The following is a 17,671-nucleotide window of genomic DNA, read 5'->3' as shown; positions in this document are numbered from 1 at the left end:
CTATGAAGATGCCAGCTGTCCATCTGTCCACAATGCTTAAGCCTGGACCCATGACAACTATGGGGCTGTATAATGAGAGAAGCCAACTCGGTCTTGGTCTCTGCAACCCTGCTCCATACCATATGTAGTGAGAGTTGTCCTTGTCTGTGCCTAGGACATGACTGAATTCATTTCTAATCGACTCACTGCTTAAAATATGGGAGAGATGGCAGGTAGCAAGTAGTACAAGCTCCAGCCAGGATAAAAAGGAGCATGAATGTCCTAAAGTCTTCCCAGTTACGACACTCACTGAGCTTGACTAAGAAAGTCAAGTATCTCACTTAAGAAGGCCTCAGAGATGTCCCACTCTCTTTTCTGTTACCAAGACTTTAATAGGATTACATCCTAATCATCACATACACAAAACCACTGAAGCCTCAGCCATACATATGCATTTGAGTTAATCTGTTCCACACCTGCATAAGCAATCAGGAAATTACTTGCATGAATATTAAAACGATAAGCAAAAACAGTGTGCTTTTCTCAGCCTCCCTGGACCCTTAAACTCTAGGAATGGAATCCAAATCGCAATCCTGGATGTGCAATGTTCATCAGGGCCTACTCCCTCAATAACACTTCACAGGTGATAGTCCCACACATTTCTGTGATTAACTAGGCACTTTATATACATAACAAGAGTCCTGGGTAAAGATACTTCCTTTACTGTTTGACAAATTGAGAATTAGGTGAGGAATGGCACACAGTTCTCTGCATACCAGACTTTCTCTTGTTTGCTCCTCTGATTTCCAGGTCCCCTTTTCAGTCCCTGCCATCACCAAGAGACAGAGGGGAGCTCAAAAGCTTCAGAGGTGAGAGAAAGACTATTTCCAGGTGCAGATACCTGTTTTCTCATTACCCAGCGGTGACCATGTGATCAGGAGACTTCAGATTACCAGGGCTAGGGCTAAAAAGTTTATAGCACCTGAATCCCCATTCTATCGTATCTTGTGGAAGTGGTTTCAGTTCCATTCTTTTGGAAAGAGAATTAATGAATTCTGAGTGTCCAGTGGTGATAGGAGCACAGTAGGAAGGAAATCTGGAGAATAGGGTAGCTCTATCCCCAATTCATCTGACATCCAAACCCAATCTAAACTCTTTGTTGGGTATCATCGATGAAACAAATGAGACAAGGACAAATGGGATAACACATGTAAACGACTTTGTAAACTTTAAGGTGCTATGTAAAGGCCAAGTATTACTATTTCTTCTTTCATTTAACCAAAATTTTATCCGGGAATCACAGCTGTAGAAGAGGGGTTCTTAACCTTTCCATGAGGCGATGAATTCTTTGACAGGGGTGACTACGTTTGCCTTTCATTGTTTCCGCAGTACCTGGCACGTCACAGATACTTCATACATGCTTGTTGATCTGATTTGACTGTGTCATGGACCCAGTCTGGTGAAACCTATGGACATCTTTGCAGAAGAATGTTTTAAAACATATTAAAAAAAGCATGCAAGATTACAAAGGAAACCAATTATATTGAAACACTATTGTAAAATGTTTTTAAAGGTCATAGACCCCTTCTCTCAAGCTGGAAGAGACCTCAGAGACTAGAAGACCTCTAGTCCCAACTCCCTCACTTTACAGATGAGGAAACTGAGGACTGGGCAGATCGTGCCTTGACCAAGGTCCTATAGATAATGAATAGACAGACTATCAAATTTATTCAGCACATACTCCGCACCAGTCACTCTGCAAGTGCTGAACAAACAAATTAATATAAGGAAGCAAGATGAGCTCTGCCTTCGAGGAGATCATTTATTTTTTGCTTTTTTTTTTTGGTGAGGCCATTGGGGTTAAGTGACTTGCCCAGGGTCACACAGCTAGTAAGTGTCAAGTGTCTGAGGCCACATTCGCACCCAGGTCCTCCTGACTCCAAGGCTGGAGCTCTATCTACTGTGCCACCTAGCTGTCCCAAGGAGATAACATTACCTAAAGATGGAAGACAACATACGAAGGGGAGCTAGAAAGCAGAAGCAGGGGGAGAGAAGGTAGCAGCATCACAAGATCAGAAACAAGACTTGAACCCTTTTCTTCTGACTCCATGGTCACGCTCCACTTTCCACTCTCCACTGTACCTCACTGCTTCTTTGTCACATACAGGCAAATATACACTTGAAGATACTATGAGTTCAGTTCCAGACCATGGAGATAAAATCACACAGATTTTTAAGTTTCCAAGTGCACATAAAAGTTATATTGATACCATACTATAGTCTATTAAGTGAGACAGTATTAGGTCTAAAACCAACAATGCACATACCCTAGTTAAAAAATTGTCTTGTAGTCAATTTAGTTGTGACTGACTCTTTGTGACCCCTTTTGGAGTTTTCTTGGCAAAGATACTGGAGTGGTTTGCCATTTCCTTCTCCAGCTCATTTTACCAATAAAGAAACTGAGGCAAACAAGGTTAAGTGACTTGCTCAGGGTCACACAGATAATAGGTATCTGAATCTGGATTTGAACTCAGGTCTTCCTGATTCCAGGGCAGGCACTCTATCTACTAATAAAAAAAAAATGCTATTATCTGATCCTTCAGCAAGTTGTAATCTTTTTTGCCCTTGGAGGTTCTCACCTCCATATTGATGGCTGCTAACTGATCAGGGTGATGGCTGCTGAAGGTTGGGATGGCTGTGGCATTTTCTTAAAAGAAGACAACAATGAAGTTTTCTATATTGATTAACTCTTCCTTTCACAAAAAGATTTCCCTGTAGCATGTGTTGTTTGATAGCATTCTACCCACAAATTGGAATTAGTTCTCTCAAACCCTGATGCTACTTTATCAACCAAGTTTATACAATATTCTTCAATATTGTTGTGTCTCAGGGAACAGGGAGGCCAGAGAAGAGGGGAAAAAGACAGGGGCAAGGCCAGTCCATGGAGCAGTCAAAACACACACAACACTTATCAGTTAAGTTCGCCACCTCTTATGCGTTCCTGGTGCCCCAAAACACTTACAATAGTAACATCCAAGATTATTGATCACAGATCGCCACAACATATATAACACGGTGTTGGGAAAATGGTGCTGACAGACTTGCTCAATGCAGGGTTGCCACAAAGCTTCAATTTGTTAATAATAATAATTATTATTATTATTTTCTGTGAAACCCAATAAAATGAGGTATGCCTGTCCAAGCAACGGTAAGAAGAACAAGACTGAATCACAATAATAATAATAATTTTTAAAAAAAGAAACCATGAAAAAAAAATCACTTGAGTCATCTAAAATAATTGATTCCAAACTCTTACCATTCCTCTTTACTTTTCCTGGGGAAAAAAAAAGGAAGCTCCAAGGAAGCCACAAGTCCTCATAAAAAACAATCTAGTTTGGGTGTCTGGGCCCTGTCAGCTCCTCTTTATGTTTATGACTCTCTGGAGAGTTACCATGTAATAGACATGTTAATTTTCCAACAAGATGCCAGGCGCTGCTGGATTGTTCCACAGAACATAAGCAGTCTTCACGATGAGTTCGTTTCTGAAGGACAGCTTGGCCTTACCTTGTTTTTTAAAGAGATTGCTTCGGACGATCTCATTCATGGACTGCACTTTTTGCTTCTGAAGTTTGACTGGTGGGATGCAAGTGTAAAATTCATAGAGGAGTTGGCTGTGGGCAGGAAACAACAGAATCCCCAGATCAAATTTTAATGAACTTGACAATCAGTGTCAATCATGCATTTGCGGGGGGGGGGGGGTGGCGCTGCAGAGGGTGGGCCAGGCCTGTGATTTCATGGTTATAGGGAATATCCAGTAAGGAATTTCCCTCTCTTAATGCACCTTCCCTGAAACTTAGGGTCTTGGAGAGTCACCAGGACTGCTGAGGGGTTAAGTAATAATATTAATATCTAGCATTCATAAAGCTTTACAAAATGCTGATCCCTCATTTCATCCCAATAACACTGAGAGGCTGGTGTTATTTCTGCTGCTGTTGCATCATTTCAGTTGTGTCTGACCCTTTGTGACCCCTCTTGGGGTTTTCTTGGCAAAGATACTGGAGTGGTTTGCCATTTCCTTCTCTAGTTCATTTGACACATGAGGAGTCTAAGGCAAATAGTGTTAGGTGACTTGACCAGGGAGACATAGCTTAGTAAATGTCTGAGGCTGGATTTAAATTCAGGTGCTCCTGACTCCAGGGCCAGCGATCTATCCACTGCACAATCCTGCTGCCAGGTAGCACAATGGATAGAACCCTGGAGTGAGAAAAACTCACCTTTGGGAGTTCATACCTGGCTTCCTACATTTACTAACTGTGTGACCCTGGGCAAGTCACTTAGCCCTTTTTGACTCAGTTTCCTCATCTATAAAATCAGCTAGAGAAGGAAATAGCAAACCAGTCCAATATCTTTGCCAAGAAAACCCCAAATGGGGTCAAAAGAGTTGGTGCTATTATTATCCCCATTTCACAGATGAGGAAAATGAGGCAGAGAGAAGTTAAATGACTTATCCAGGATCAAACAGCTAGTAAGTGTCTGATTTGATTTGAATTTGAAATGATTTGGATTCGGGTCTTCCTCACTCCAGGTCTAGCATTCTCCCCAGCACAAGTAAGTTGCCCAGAGTCACAAGCCAATATGTGCTTGAAGCAAGATTTGAATTCAGGTCTTCCTCACTCCAGTTGTAGCACTCTCCAATGCAAATGAGTTGCACAGGGTCACACAGCCAGTCAGTGTGAGAGAAAGTAACTTCTAGCCCTTCCAACTCCAGCCCCAGTTCTTTCCATCCATTATTCTAGATCACTTCTCTCAATGGTGCTGAAGATTGGATAATAAAGAGGATAGAGATTCTAAAACTGTTTTAAAACAGAGTAAGTCTTGTATTATACTCCTAGCTCCAGATATCAGCCACAGTCTGACACACTGGACTTTGGCCCTGACATAGTGATGTTGTTTTGGTGCTCCTTGAGTAAGAAGGACAAAAATCAACCAACCAGTTCCAGATACCAGGGAACGAGACGCCACCGTTTATTAGGAGGGGGAGTTTTCTCATCTGGGAGATCCTTATACCAATAAGACCACTGGTCTAGTCCTTATCCCCTAACCTTATATTATTACTGCAGCTGTTAGCCTACCCAAAAAAGTGCTCCCTGCCCTCCATAAGCTGTCACCCTGGAAACTCAAAACCTGAAACACTCCTTAGAAAAGGGGAACAGGTCCTGTTGAGCCCAAATTTCACCATGGTTAAAATAAAGTGATAATTGGCTTTATTCACTTTGTGGAATGGAAAAAAGAGGGATGGAGGGGGAACTTGCTTCAATGATCTCTTCCAAGCTCACTCACTGACCAGCCACAAATACAAGTTTTCTCTAAGGCTTTAAGAGCAGCTTATGAGGCAAAGGATGGGAGCTTCCAACAGGCCCAAGCTTAGTTCCAAAAGGAGACAAGGAGCCACACGACCATCTTTCAACCCGCCCTTCTCCTCTCAGAAGTAGCACCTCATGCTAAGTCACTTTTGAATACGAAGGTGGGCACAAGAATTCCAATCACTCACTTTCATTTCTTACCCGAGTCTTGGCACAAGAAAATGTGCTGTTTTCCCATTACTCTGCTAATGCTCCCCTTTAAAAGTTATTGGGGCTGTGCCCATTCATTATGTGAGCTAATCCCAGCATTCCTCAGAAGAGCTTCCTCTGCTTTGGCCCTACTAGTTTCCCAAGGGAGCTGAGGACAATTCGTACCATGGGCTCACCTGAGTAACTTAGCATCAAAGACAGTTTCCACATCATGGAGAACAGATGGGATATATTTCAAAGCAGCCACCTGGAATAAGAATGACATTAACATGAGAGATGCCCCCATTTCAGGGTTGGGTGTTGGTACAAAGGATATTTTGCTGAACAACACAGACAGTGTGAGATGGTTCCTGCATTATATGAACTGTTCAAATAAGTCATGGCCCTGGACTGCTAAGCAAGAATATCCAGTTATCCCTTCCTCATCACGGGGGTCAGGGGCATGGCACTCCGTGCTCTGGAAAACCTGAGTAAAAATTGTTGGCCCTCCCTTTGTACCAGAGACATCGGATTTTTTTCCTTTGCTTTTACAGGGTGTTTATAGTACCTTAGTGTAAAATTGGGGCTGATATTATACAATGCGATACACATATTTCATGCATTTCTGAGTTTCTACACTTTTTTTGTGTTATCTGCGGGCCTTCTCATGTTGTCTGCAGCTTACACAAAACTCCCCCCAAATTCCCATTTAATTTCTTATGCCAATCCACGATCTATCGCGACCTTGATGGGGAAAGTCACAAAGTGGAAGAGATAACTGCACACAAATACACACCTGCATACACTTACAAAATTAACACACTTGTACATACAATTCTTTAAATACAAAGGTAAGATAATTGATCCAAGGACCACGTCCTTTTCTTTGTTTGTTTCACAAATAACAAGGACGGGCTACATGAAGTCACATTTAATTCTTCCGCCTACGCCTTCCCTTGTAAATAGCGCGGGTCATCTCTGAGAGCCCTGGATAGTGTCTGATGAGTAAAGTTGTCTGAAAATGGAATGTGTATGTATCAGGCAGGAAGCTAAATGAGATGGCCCCTCAGGTCTTTTCCAACTCTGGGATTCCAATATTTTAAGATTCACAAGATCTTCTATTATTTTTTCAATATGCATTTTCAATAGAATTATCAAAGAAACTGTTAACAAGATAAACAGAGCAGAAATTGAAGGTTAGGTGTTGTTTTGGGTTTCAGTTTTGCAAATTTCACACAAACAATCTACTTAGGAGGCCTCCATAGGTGAAACTAAATGCAAAAGGCCTACTTTGCAAATTAACTAAATAAAGATTTGACATTTGAAATCAAAGGAAAGTAACAGATGCATAGGACTGTAGAGTTAAAGTTGGATTACATAAGATCTAATTTAGCCCCTTTATTTTGTAAGTGGGGAAACCAAGGCCCAGAGAAGTAAGTGACTTGCCTGAGGTCACAAAGTTAGGAAAGCAAGAAGCAGACCTATTAATTAAAATCAGGTCCTCTGCCTCCAAATCCTGCCCTCTTTCCACTAACCATGCTGCTTGCCCTCAGCTTCCTCTTCTGAACAATAACGGGGCTCTCTTTCAGCTCTTTCCATAATAACAGCTCACATTTACAGAGCGTTGAAGGTGTGCAAAGCTCTTTCCATGCATTTATTGCATTTAATGCTCACAACAGCCTTGTGAAGCAGGCCCTGCCATCACCCACAGCTTCACAGAGGAGTCGTCGGTAGGTAAGTTCTTACAAAGCACCTACCATGTGCCAGGCACTGCGGTAAGCGCTGGGGAAAGGCAGAAGAAGGTCCCTGCCCTCAAGACGCTCACCATCTATCGGGGAGACAGCATGCAAACAACTAGGTATAAGCAAGCTCTCTACAGCGAACGTAGGAAATGATGAAGAGAGGGAAAGCACTAGAGTGGAGAGGAACTGGATGTGAAATCAGGTCTGCCTGCCCTCAGGCCCAGCTGCCTCTAATCAATATAAATACAGAGACGGACAGAGAGAGAGAGAGAGAGAGAGAGAGAGAGAGAGAGAGAGAGAGAGAGAGAGAGAGAGAGAGAGAGAGAGAAGAGAGAGAGAGACAGAGAGAGAGAGAGAGAGAGAGAGAGAGAGAGAGAGAGAGAGAGAGAGAGAGAGAGAGGGAGAGAGAGAGAGAGATGAGTGTGTGTGTGTGTGTGTGTGTGTGTGTGTGTGTGTCTGTCTGTCTGTCTGTTTAGGGACAGGAATGTGGCTGGGAAACAGCACTCTTTCCTCTGCACAAAATTAACTGGTTCACGCAGAGATCTTAGTTACAGACTTGGCCTCATTAGGATAACGCACCAGCCGAGCGACAGAAAGGTAAACTTCAGCCTGTGGCTGTGGTGCCAGATGGATTTCGCACACACAATAGAGGAGAATGTTTATGAACCTGTTTCCATCCCCATCCAGGTGGGTTTTGTAGTCATCTCATCCATTTTCCAAGTCTGACTTCTGCTCACCAGCACCTTTCATTCTTTGTTCTTGTAAAAAATGCTTGGGGATCTGAGCGACTCCAGGATACACGGGTGTGAGCAGGACCCCCCCCCCACTCCCCTCTCCACTCCTAAACCAAAGCCTCCTGTTCGCCCACATCTATCGCTCCAATCGTGAAGCCCATCCCTCCTATGCTTCCTTGCGGCTCTTGTTGTCTGTGCATCCCCCACACCCGGCAGTGTATATGGCACATGACAGGCACTTAATAAATGCCTGCTAAATCATTGTCTTGAGACCAGAGATGAACAGGGGTAAACATGCTCTGACAGGCTCACTGCAATAAAGGCCCAAAGAGAAAAGGGAGAAAATTGTGACATTTTAGTCAATACCCACGCAGGAAATCAGAAGGCCAGCACGGCAGTACCTGCTGCATTTTGCTGCTCTTTAAGAACCGTATTTCCAGGGAGAGACAAGAAACAGCAGCCAGGAGGAGCCTATGCAGCCAGGACAGACGTTTCTCACATTAAAATGCTTCAGCTGTTCGCAGGATGGGGTTGGGGAATGGAAGGGGGAGGCGGGAGGGGAGGCCTTTGGAAGAAGTCAGTCTTCTCAGCCCAGTCTGGCAGCAGTAGAAAGCAAGCTGACTACCTGTCACCCTCAGACTTTGAATATGTTATCAACTCGATGGAAACATATTAAACTTTCACCTTGTCCGTGCTGACTCAGAGGCGCATGTGAAATCTGTTATTTTCCTTCCCGAGGGGAATTGCTCCTCTCTGTCTCTGAGAGTCAGCTGGGAACTTGGTAACAGCTAGAGGTGACCACAGTTTCTCTGTTCTCAGACATCTAAGCATACCAGAGATCTGGTAGAGGGCACAGAGGTCTGGCAGGACTTGTCCAGACAGGAATGGGGCATGGGGCCTGGGGCCTGGGGCCTGGGGCCTGGGACCTGAGTGGAAGCACCACTCATCTATAGGTGTTGTCTTCCCTTATTAGACTATAAGTTCCTTGAGGACAGAGGCTGTCGTTTTTATTTGAATTCTCGGTGCCTTGCACATCGTAAGTGCTTAATAAATGCTTTAAAAAAAAGTTGATTTTTTTTCTGTTCCATTTGCCTTTTTCCAGGTAAGTAGTCTGAGTCACTGGACATTTCTGCTGGTGTTCTAAGAACACGTCTCATGAGTTGGAGATGCAGCATTCCCGAGCACTAGTCAATGAAGACTCTATGTTTACGCACCACTTATGACACTAAGGACACTCTCATATATCTTGAAAAGTGTGAGACCAGCAGTAAGAAATGCGTGCCATCTCCGCAACTTGTTGATTGTGTGACACCAAACAAGGTTATCTGATCAGTGACAGACTACCCACAAGCCCTCGGGAAAATGGGAACCAAAGGGAAAGGTGCCCTGAAGACAGACCTCTGGAAAGGAGCCACATTCCAGCTAAGCAATGATGACCCAGCAGGCATGGAGAGGAAGCAACAAGGACTAGTGGGGGAAGGGAGCATTATTCCAATCAGCACCGCCTGAACTGGCACTGTGCTCACAGCAGCCTGAAAACAGAAAAAACAGAAAAGCCTCAAATGGGCCCTCCCTCGCAGATGCACATTTCATCATCTGCTCAAAGGGTTTCCTGCCTGTCTGTCTGCCGAATCCAGCTGAAAACAGCCTGAGATTCGCGACAGCGGCATTAGCATCCGCCTAAGCAAAAGATGATGGCACATCTTGCTGTAGGTTCCCACTAGAATGCCAGACATCATCCTCATGGAAAATTCATAGACATTTAAAATAGGCAATGCCCCTTCCCCAGTGGTTTTTCAATCCATTCACCACAGCAGACAGATGAATTTGCAAGGCCAATACAAGAAAAAGGACTGATAATTTCTTAGGGATTCACTAGAATGTGAAGATGAGAAGGGAACCTCCTTGTATATTTTCTATCAAGAAAAACAGATGAAGGCCCTCAGGACAATGTGCATTATCATTAATCTTTCATTTGCTTTCTAACCAAAAGTCAGGCTCTAGGAAGGAGACAGAGCCTGATGGAGGTTTACAAAATCTGTACTTCTGCCCTGTTCTTATAAGGAAATTCCATGATCCAGCCTTACAGAGTTTATTTTTTTTCTTTTTCTTACTTTGGATCTGTGATCTCATTGATATAGGGAAATCCTGGTGTGTAAATTTCCTCTCCCAGTGAAAATCAGCAACTCATCTGACTTATACCCTTAGAGAACTGCCTGAGAGAACTGGGAGTTCAAGAGATTTGCCCGTGACCAACTATTAATATGTGCCAGAGGCAGGATTTGCTGGGGCTGAGGCACTGAGGTAAGAAGAGAAGCCCAAGCAGCTGTCATCAAGAATGATGCATCTAAGTCCCATTGTACAGTTTTTTTTTAGCAGAAGCCCCTTGTAGAGTCTTTAAGAAGGGATGCTTTCACCAGGTCCCAATAGTTTCAATTATATTTCCCCCAAACACTTTCTTTCCTCCTTTGAAAATCCAGAATAAATACTTTATTTCCCACAAATATTTTAGTTCTACTTCCATGCCACACAAACTCTAGAAGGGTCTGTCAAGCTGGTTCATCCTCAAGCCCAAGTCCAGTGTCAGGCCTAGTCTCCAGGGACCAACCTAGCTAAGTCCCAAGATGCTCATCACCAACTTGACTTCTGGGTAATGAATTTGGAGGTCATAGAAACTCTAGAAGACCAATAAGTGAATTACGGAGGAGTTTTAACTTGATACTTTAAAGAGAAAAAAAATCACAGATTATTGAAGCATTGAGAGTACATTTCAGATTGATAAATGGTCAAAGGATACGAGCAGACAGTTTTCAGAAGAAGAAATCAAAGCTCTTTATAGTCACATAAAAATGCTTTAAATCACTACTGATTAGAGAAATACAAATTAAAACAAGTCTGAGGTACCACCTCACACCTATCATATTGGCTAATATGACAGAAAAGGAAAATGACAAATGTTAGAGGGAATGTGGGAAAATTGGGAGACTAATGCACTGTTGGTAGAGTAGTGAACTTATCCAACTTTTCTGAAAACTATACCCAAAGGGCTATGCCTACCCTTCGACCCAGCAGTACCACTAGTAGGTCTATATCCCAAAGAGATCAAAGAAAAAGGAATAAGATATGTAGAAAAATGTTTATAGCAGCTCTTCTGTGTTGGCAAAAAATTGGAAATGAAGGGGATGCCCATCAATTGGGAATGGCTGAGCAAGTTGTTGCATATGACTGTGATGGTATATTATTGTGCTATTCGAAATGATGAGCAGGATGCTTTCAGAAAAAACTGGGAAGACTTAATATGAACTGATAGAGAAGTGAAAGAACTAGGAGAACACTGTATACAGGAACAGCAATATTGTATGAAGAACTGTAAATGACTTAGCTATTCTCAGCAATACAATGATCCAAGACAATCCAAAAAGATTTATGATGAAAAATGTTATCCACCTCCAGAGAAAGAATGGAATCTGAATGCAGATCAAAGCATACTTTTTAAATGTTTCTTCTTTTTTTGTCTGTTTTCTTTTGCAGCATAGCTACTATAGAATATGTTTTGCATGATTGCACATGTATAATCTTTAGCAAATTGTTTGCCTTCTCAAAGAGGAGTGGAAAAAGAGGGAGAGAGAGAATTTGGAATTTAAGATTTTTAAAGATGAAAGTTTTTAAAAAGTAAAGTACATTTCAGAAAGACACTTGCTCTCCAGCTCCTGGTCTGATACAGTGATAACTATTTGATGAATATGGGCAACTGATAGAAAATATCAAGTACTTTATGTAAATCCCAAAAGTTCATCTTGATCTTAAACACCAAACAATAGACTTTCATCCTATCTGTTGTTTCTCTTACTCCTATAAACAAAACAATAACAGAAAAAAAAAACCTCTAGCCCACATCACAGAAAAAATTAAGGAATTCCAGGAGGATAAGCTAAATAATAGGAATTCTGACAACTGAATTAGCACTGGTAATATAATAATCATAATAATCCCTGCCTTTGTAAAACACTTTGTACTTTTCAAAGTTCTTTCACATTCATTATCTCATTTGAGTCTCACAGTATACTTTTTAGAGAGGCCAGGCAAGTACTCTCATCCAAAATACTACCTCTTCGCTACCATTCTCCTATATATGGTAGATTAGAATGTATTATTATTAATTAGAATGTAATTATTAGTTGTTAGAGCTATTAGAATATAAGCTCCTTGAAGGGAAGGACATGTCACTTTGTGTTTATATCTGCAGTTATATCTACAGTTCTTGGCACATAGCAAGCACTTAACAAATGCTCTTTCATTCATGCATCCCCAGATTACAGATGAGAAGACCAAGATCCAGAGATGTTAAGTATTTTGTCCCAAGGTCACACAACTGGTCAATGACAAAGCTAAGACTATTTGACACAGATCTACACCTTTCCAGTACCCTTTCCAACACATCTTGTATTGGATGTGGAAGCTGGCACTGACACATGATCTTCCTCTCTCTATGGATTCCTGGTTTCCTGTTCTCTCCACTTGGGGGTTGTTGATTATGGTCTTAGAAAGGGGGAGAGAAGATAGAAAAGACCTGAAAACAAGAAAGGATAGATCATAGATAGAGACAGAGATAGAAGGAAAGAGGCAAGATGGGACAGGAGAAAGTATGGTAGAATTAGAGTTGGTATGTCTAGATTCAAAGTCTAGCTCTGCTACTCACTAGCTGTGTTTTGTGTGTGTGTGTGTGTGTTTCTGCATGTGACTTAGCCTTTTTAAGCCTTAGGTCCTGACATGGGTAAAATCTGGGGTTGGACTAAATGACCTCTAAAATCCCTTTCAATTCTAAATCTATGCTCTTTTGGTCTAAACCAGGGGTGAGGAATTCAGGTACCTAGGTCCTTGGGTACAGCCATTTGACTGAGTCCAAGTTTTATAGAACAAATCCTTTTATCGAGGAGATCTGTTCTGTGAAGTATGGATTTAGTCAAAGGGCCACACTTGAGGATCTAGAGGTTCCCCATCTCTGGAATAGACTATGGCAGCTATGTGGCACAGCAGAGAGCACTGGCCTTGTAGTCAGGAAGAGATGAGCTCAAATGCAGCTTCCAACACTTATTAACTGTGTGATGCCATGCAATTCACTTAAACTCTGTCTCAGTTTCTTCATCTGTAAAATAAGGAAAATAATAGCATGACCTCTCAGGGATGTTGTGGAGGTCAAATGAAATAATATTTGTAAATCACTTAGCCCAGGGCCTGGTACCTAGTTAGCTATTTCTATTATTATTAGTCCCCCCCCCCATTTTATAGATGAAGGAACTGAGGCCCAGAGAGGTTAAATGACTTCCCCAAGGTCACAGAAGTAGTAAGGGGCAGAGTGGGATTTGAACTCTGGTCCAACGACTTTGAGTTGAATGCTTTTTCTGCTACATTATATTCCAAATACTCCAGTGATTGAAGAGGAAATAAATTAAAAAGGATACCTGGTACAATCTAGGGCCCTTACAACTGTGTCATTTTACATTTACATTTAAAACTTTGGAGCTTGAAGGTTTTAAGAAGATGTGAATGAGGAAAAAAAGAAAACTACTAAATTGTTTCAAACATTGTACAATAAGATATATGTATACACACATAATACATGTACATGTGTGTATATATATATATTCATATATGTGTGTGTGTGTGTGTGTGTGTTTTATATATATGTTTCAGTCACGTCTAACTCCTCATGACCCCTTTTGGAGTTTTCTTGTCAAAGATACTGGAGTGGTTTGTCATTTCCTTCTCTAGCTGAGGAAACTGAGACAAACAGGGTTAAGTGACTTGCCCAGGGTCACACAGCTAGTAAGTGTCTGAGGCCAGATTTTAACTCAGGAAGGATTCTTCCTGACTCTAGGCCTGGTGCCCTATCCGGTGTGCCACCTATATTTGTTATATTTGTTAGACAGACGGACAGATAGATAGATAGATAGACAGACAGACAAATAGATAGATAGAGATTTAGTGATCATGATTTTTGGTCCAATACTTTTACCCTTCCTAACATTAGTAACTCTGTAATTCAAAAGTACTCATTCTTTATGATCACATCATTAACTTCTGAAGGAGAATGGCTTCAGCCTCTACCGATTCCAGGTGAATCATCACCACCCTAGCAGCCCTGGATGGACCCTTAGGGTTGCAATCTCTGGTGTCATAAAGAAGGAGCTTTCCTTATGCAACCCATCCAGACAAACACAAAAACTCATTAGTTCTAACTAGCAGCTGGGAGATCCCAAGCATAGTAATGGCTATTTAAATTAGCGACTAAAAGGATAAACTTGACAAAAAATGAAGCAATCTGCATTAACTCATTGATTTAGATAAATGTATTTGGGTTTTCATTATACGTGGTCCATCGGCCAACACTTCCAGAACGCTTTGCAGTAAATTCAGTAGAAATAATGAAGTCTTTCTAATTGGTCCCTTCACTCTGGTCCTGCACTACTAAATCCTCTCTTAGAAACAAGGTCAGGTCTCCAGGTTTTTATAAGCATTACTGGATTTGCAGATTAGCAAAAGAGAGACTCTCAGTTGGAGATCCCTTGTCCTCCTGGCAATATTGCCTCCTCACAGAAGAGAGTCTCAAGTCAGGTGAAGAGAACAAGTCTATTGCGTTAGGAAGGAAATCTGGGCCTTTGGGCAACAATTTCTTGTTAAGAACTAACTAGTTCTCACTGTATAAAATTCAGCATAAAAAAGGTAAGCCAAGCTCTGCTTTTCCTAATGTGGGACTAAAAACTGAGGAGCAGTAGGGGACCTTAGAGGACATTGAATTCAACCCCTTCATTTTACAGAGGAGGAAAATGAGGCCTAGAGACTTTAATCAACTTGCCTGAGGTCATTACTGGGGCATCTAAGTGGCGCAGTGGATAGAGCACCAGGCCTGGAATCAGGAACACCGAGCTGGGTGACCCTAGGCAAGTCACTTAACCCTACTTGTCTCAGTTTCCTCATCTGTAAAGTGAACTGGAAAAGGAAATGGAAAACCACTCCAGAAACTTTACCAAGAAAACCCCAAAACAAGTCACAGAGAATCAGACATGCCTGAAAGGACTGAACAACAAAGGTCTCTAGTAAGTGTCTGAGTCAGGACTCAAACTTTTTGGCTTCAACTCCAGCTCTCTATCCACTGTGCCACACATAACCCCCCCAAAATCCTAACATAGGAATTGTTAATACCTGGCAATTTGCACATTGGTGAACACTAACCTTCTCCCTGTCCTGTTAGTATTTTACCTCAAAGATAATTAAGCATACCTTCCAACCTATGTCTTCAATTAACAAAGGGCTGCATGTTTAACAGCAAAAGTGAACACTATCTCAACATATCACCATTCCTTTCATGGTAAGATCAGGAAAACCAATGTTAGCATCTGTGTAAACTAACCTGCAACAAGATGGTGGTCTTGTATTGACTTTTCATCAGGTTGTTGATGGATTCAAAGAGTCGCCTCATGGATTCTTCAAACTCCATCTGTTCTTTGCCTTCATAAAGCCTAGAAAAGGACACAGTGGAGCTATTACTCAAGTCAAAAGGCAATACCCTGGAAAATGTGCACCAGGTACAGTCATCATCTAAGATTAAAAAGTCAGAGAATATAGAGCCCTAGGAAAAGAGAATTGATTCAGTGCTTGCATACATAATTTACTCAGAGTTGCGGAGTGGGGGGAGGAAATCCCACGTGCACTGTGCTAAGAAGAAATCCTTTAAGCTGACAAAACATAATAATGCCTCCTTTTTTTTCCCCATGAAAATGCCTTAGAAGAATGAAGCTTGTTTGAGCCAAGGAGACATTCATAATTTCACCTGATTACAAGGATTAAAGGGTAAATTGTTGTCATCTTACTTTCAAAGTGACTCAGAACATCAAGGAGACAGCTTTCCAAATTCACTTCCCTCTCACTCCAGCTGCCTTGGAAGAGACAGCACCTGGATGGACTACATGTCATGCAGGACAACTCCCCATGGCATTCTCTATTCATCCATTTGAAATTGACTTTCAGGTTCTGATCTGAATCGCCCTCTCTATCCACTCTTACGAATGGTATTTGCTCCCAAACTTTCCCCAATTTTTATCACCAATCAGAAAATATCCCCAACCTAATCTACAGCTTTCAGTCAGAAATTCCACAGAGGAAGTCTTCCTATCCCCCATTCGGATGATGAAAGCTGTGCCTGCCACAGCCCAGCTTAGTCAAAAAGCACCAAAAGCTTCTGCCTTCTGTAAAGGTGTATTTCTTAGATAAAGCACTGACACACTTAACAGATTTGTTTCTCCGACCATCCACAACACAGACCAGTCAATCGTTGCCCCACGAACCAACTGTCACAACTAAATCCCAACAAAGCAACTGCCCTAATGAAATCGCACTGCTCCAGGAAAACTAATGCCGCTGCTTTGTCACTAATTTCTTCCTATAACTTTTTTAGCATCTTTTAAGTATTTAGATGCTATGTCATTCAGGCACATATGTTAAGAGCCCAGAGATACTTGCATTAACTGATGAAAGTGAAGTGAGTGAAACCTAGAGAATAACGGATACAATAACATCGTAAAAACAACCAACTTTGAAAGACTTAGAAATTCTGACCAACACAATGATCCACCATGATTCTAAAGGACTGACGATGAAGAATGTTACCCCCTTTCTGAGAGAGACAGACTCAAGATGTGGAATAAGAGATTATATTATATTTTATATATATGTACATATGTGTGTGTGTGTGTGTGTGTATATATATACATATATACATATACATATATTGGATGTGGTCATTGTGGGAATGGATTTTGCTTGACCATGGCTATTTGTTACATTGGTTTTGTTTTTGTTCTATTGCCTTTGTCAGGAAGCGGACGTGAGATGGAAATAAAATAAACACTTGTTAATTGAAAAAAGCAAAATCTAATTTTTTTTTCTGGTAAGGTGCTGAGAGAATTATAGGAGAGAGTTGGTAAAGGGCTCATAATTAAAGGTTCCAGGAAGCCAGAGACTTCAGGGTTGTATAAAAATGGTAGAAAAAGATCACCCTATCTTGTCATGATGGTAATAATATTAATGATAGAAATGTTATAGTGTCTTAAGGTTTATGAGATACTTTTAAATATATCACCTCCCTTGATCCTTACAATAATCCTGTAAGGTAAGTACTACAGATATTATTATATCCATTTTACAGTTGAAGAAACTCATACAGCTAGCAAGTGTCAGAGGCAGAATCCAAACCCACGGTTCTTCTGATTTCCAAGTCTAGCTCTCTTTCAACTATAAAACACTGCCTGTGCTTGTTTTTCTTGGGCCCAGAAAGCAGAACTAGAAACAATGGCAGATTTCAACTATACAACCATGGAATCAGATACCTTAGGAAGTAATAGGTTTCCTCTCACTGTGTGTCTTCAAGTGAAGACTAGATGACATGTGTTTCAAATGTCATAAAAATCACATAATCATAGATCACAAGATCATAGGTTTAGAGCAGAAATGGACTTTAGAGGCCATTGAGTGCAACACCCTACTTTTACAGGAAACTGAGGCTGACTGAGGTGACATGACTTGGCCATGGTATCTGAGGCAGTATTTGAACTCAGGTCTTCCTATTAATCTATACATTGTACCAGCTAGCTGCCTCATCTTGTAG

The 17,671-nt window shown here is 41.5% G+C and overlaps 1 protein-coding gene across 2 annotated transcripts in view; it reads right to left on the bottom strand.

Moving 5' to 3' along the window:
- DOCK2 (dedicator of cytokinesis 2) overlaps positions 1-17,671 on the bottom strand; it is a 499,735-nt gene that overhangs the window by 360,405 nt on the left and 121,659 nt on the right. For both annotated transcript variants that reach the window (XM_078150544.1, XM_020992326.2), the window contains exons 23-25: positions 15,419-15,527; positions 5,729-5,799; positions 3,544-3,650 (exon numbers count right to left, since the gene is read on the bottom strand). In XM_078150544.1, coding sequence (XP_078006670.1) covers positions 3,544-3,650; positions 5,729-5,799; positions 15,419-15,527 — 287 coding nt within the window. The remainder of the gene's footprint in view (positions 1-3,543; positions 3,651-5,728; positions 5,800-15,418; positions 15,528-17,671) is intronic.

This window comes from Phascolarctos cinereus, unplaced genomic scaffold (assembly GCF_003287225.1).
Source record: "Phascolarctos cinereus isolate Bilbo 61053 unplaced genomic scaffold, phaCin_HiC Scaffold_2;HRSCAF=192, whole genome shotgun sequence".
Classification (NCBI taxonomy): Eukaryota; Metazoa; Chordata; class Mammalia; order Diprotodontia; family Phascolarctidae; genus Phascolarctos; species Phascolarctos cinereus.
Note: the sequence above shows the minus strand (reverse complement) of the source record. Positions and strands in the feature narration are given on the sequence as shown.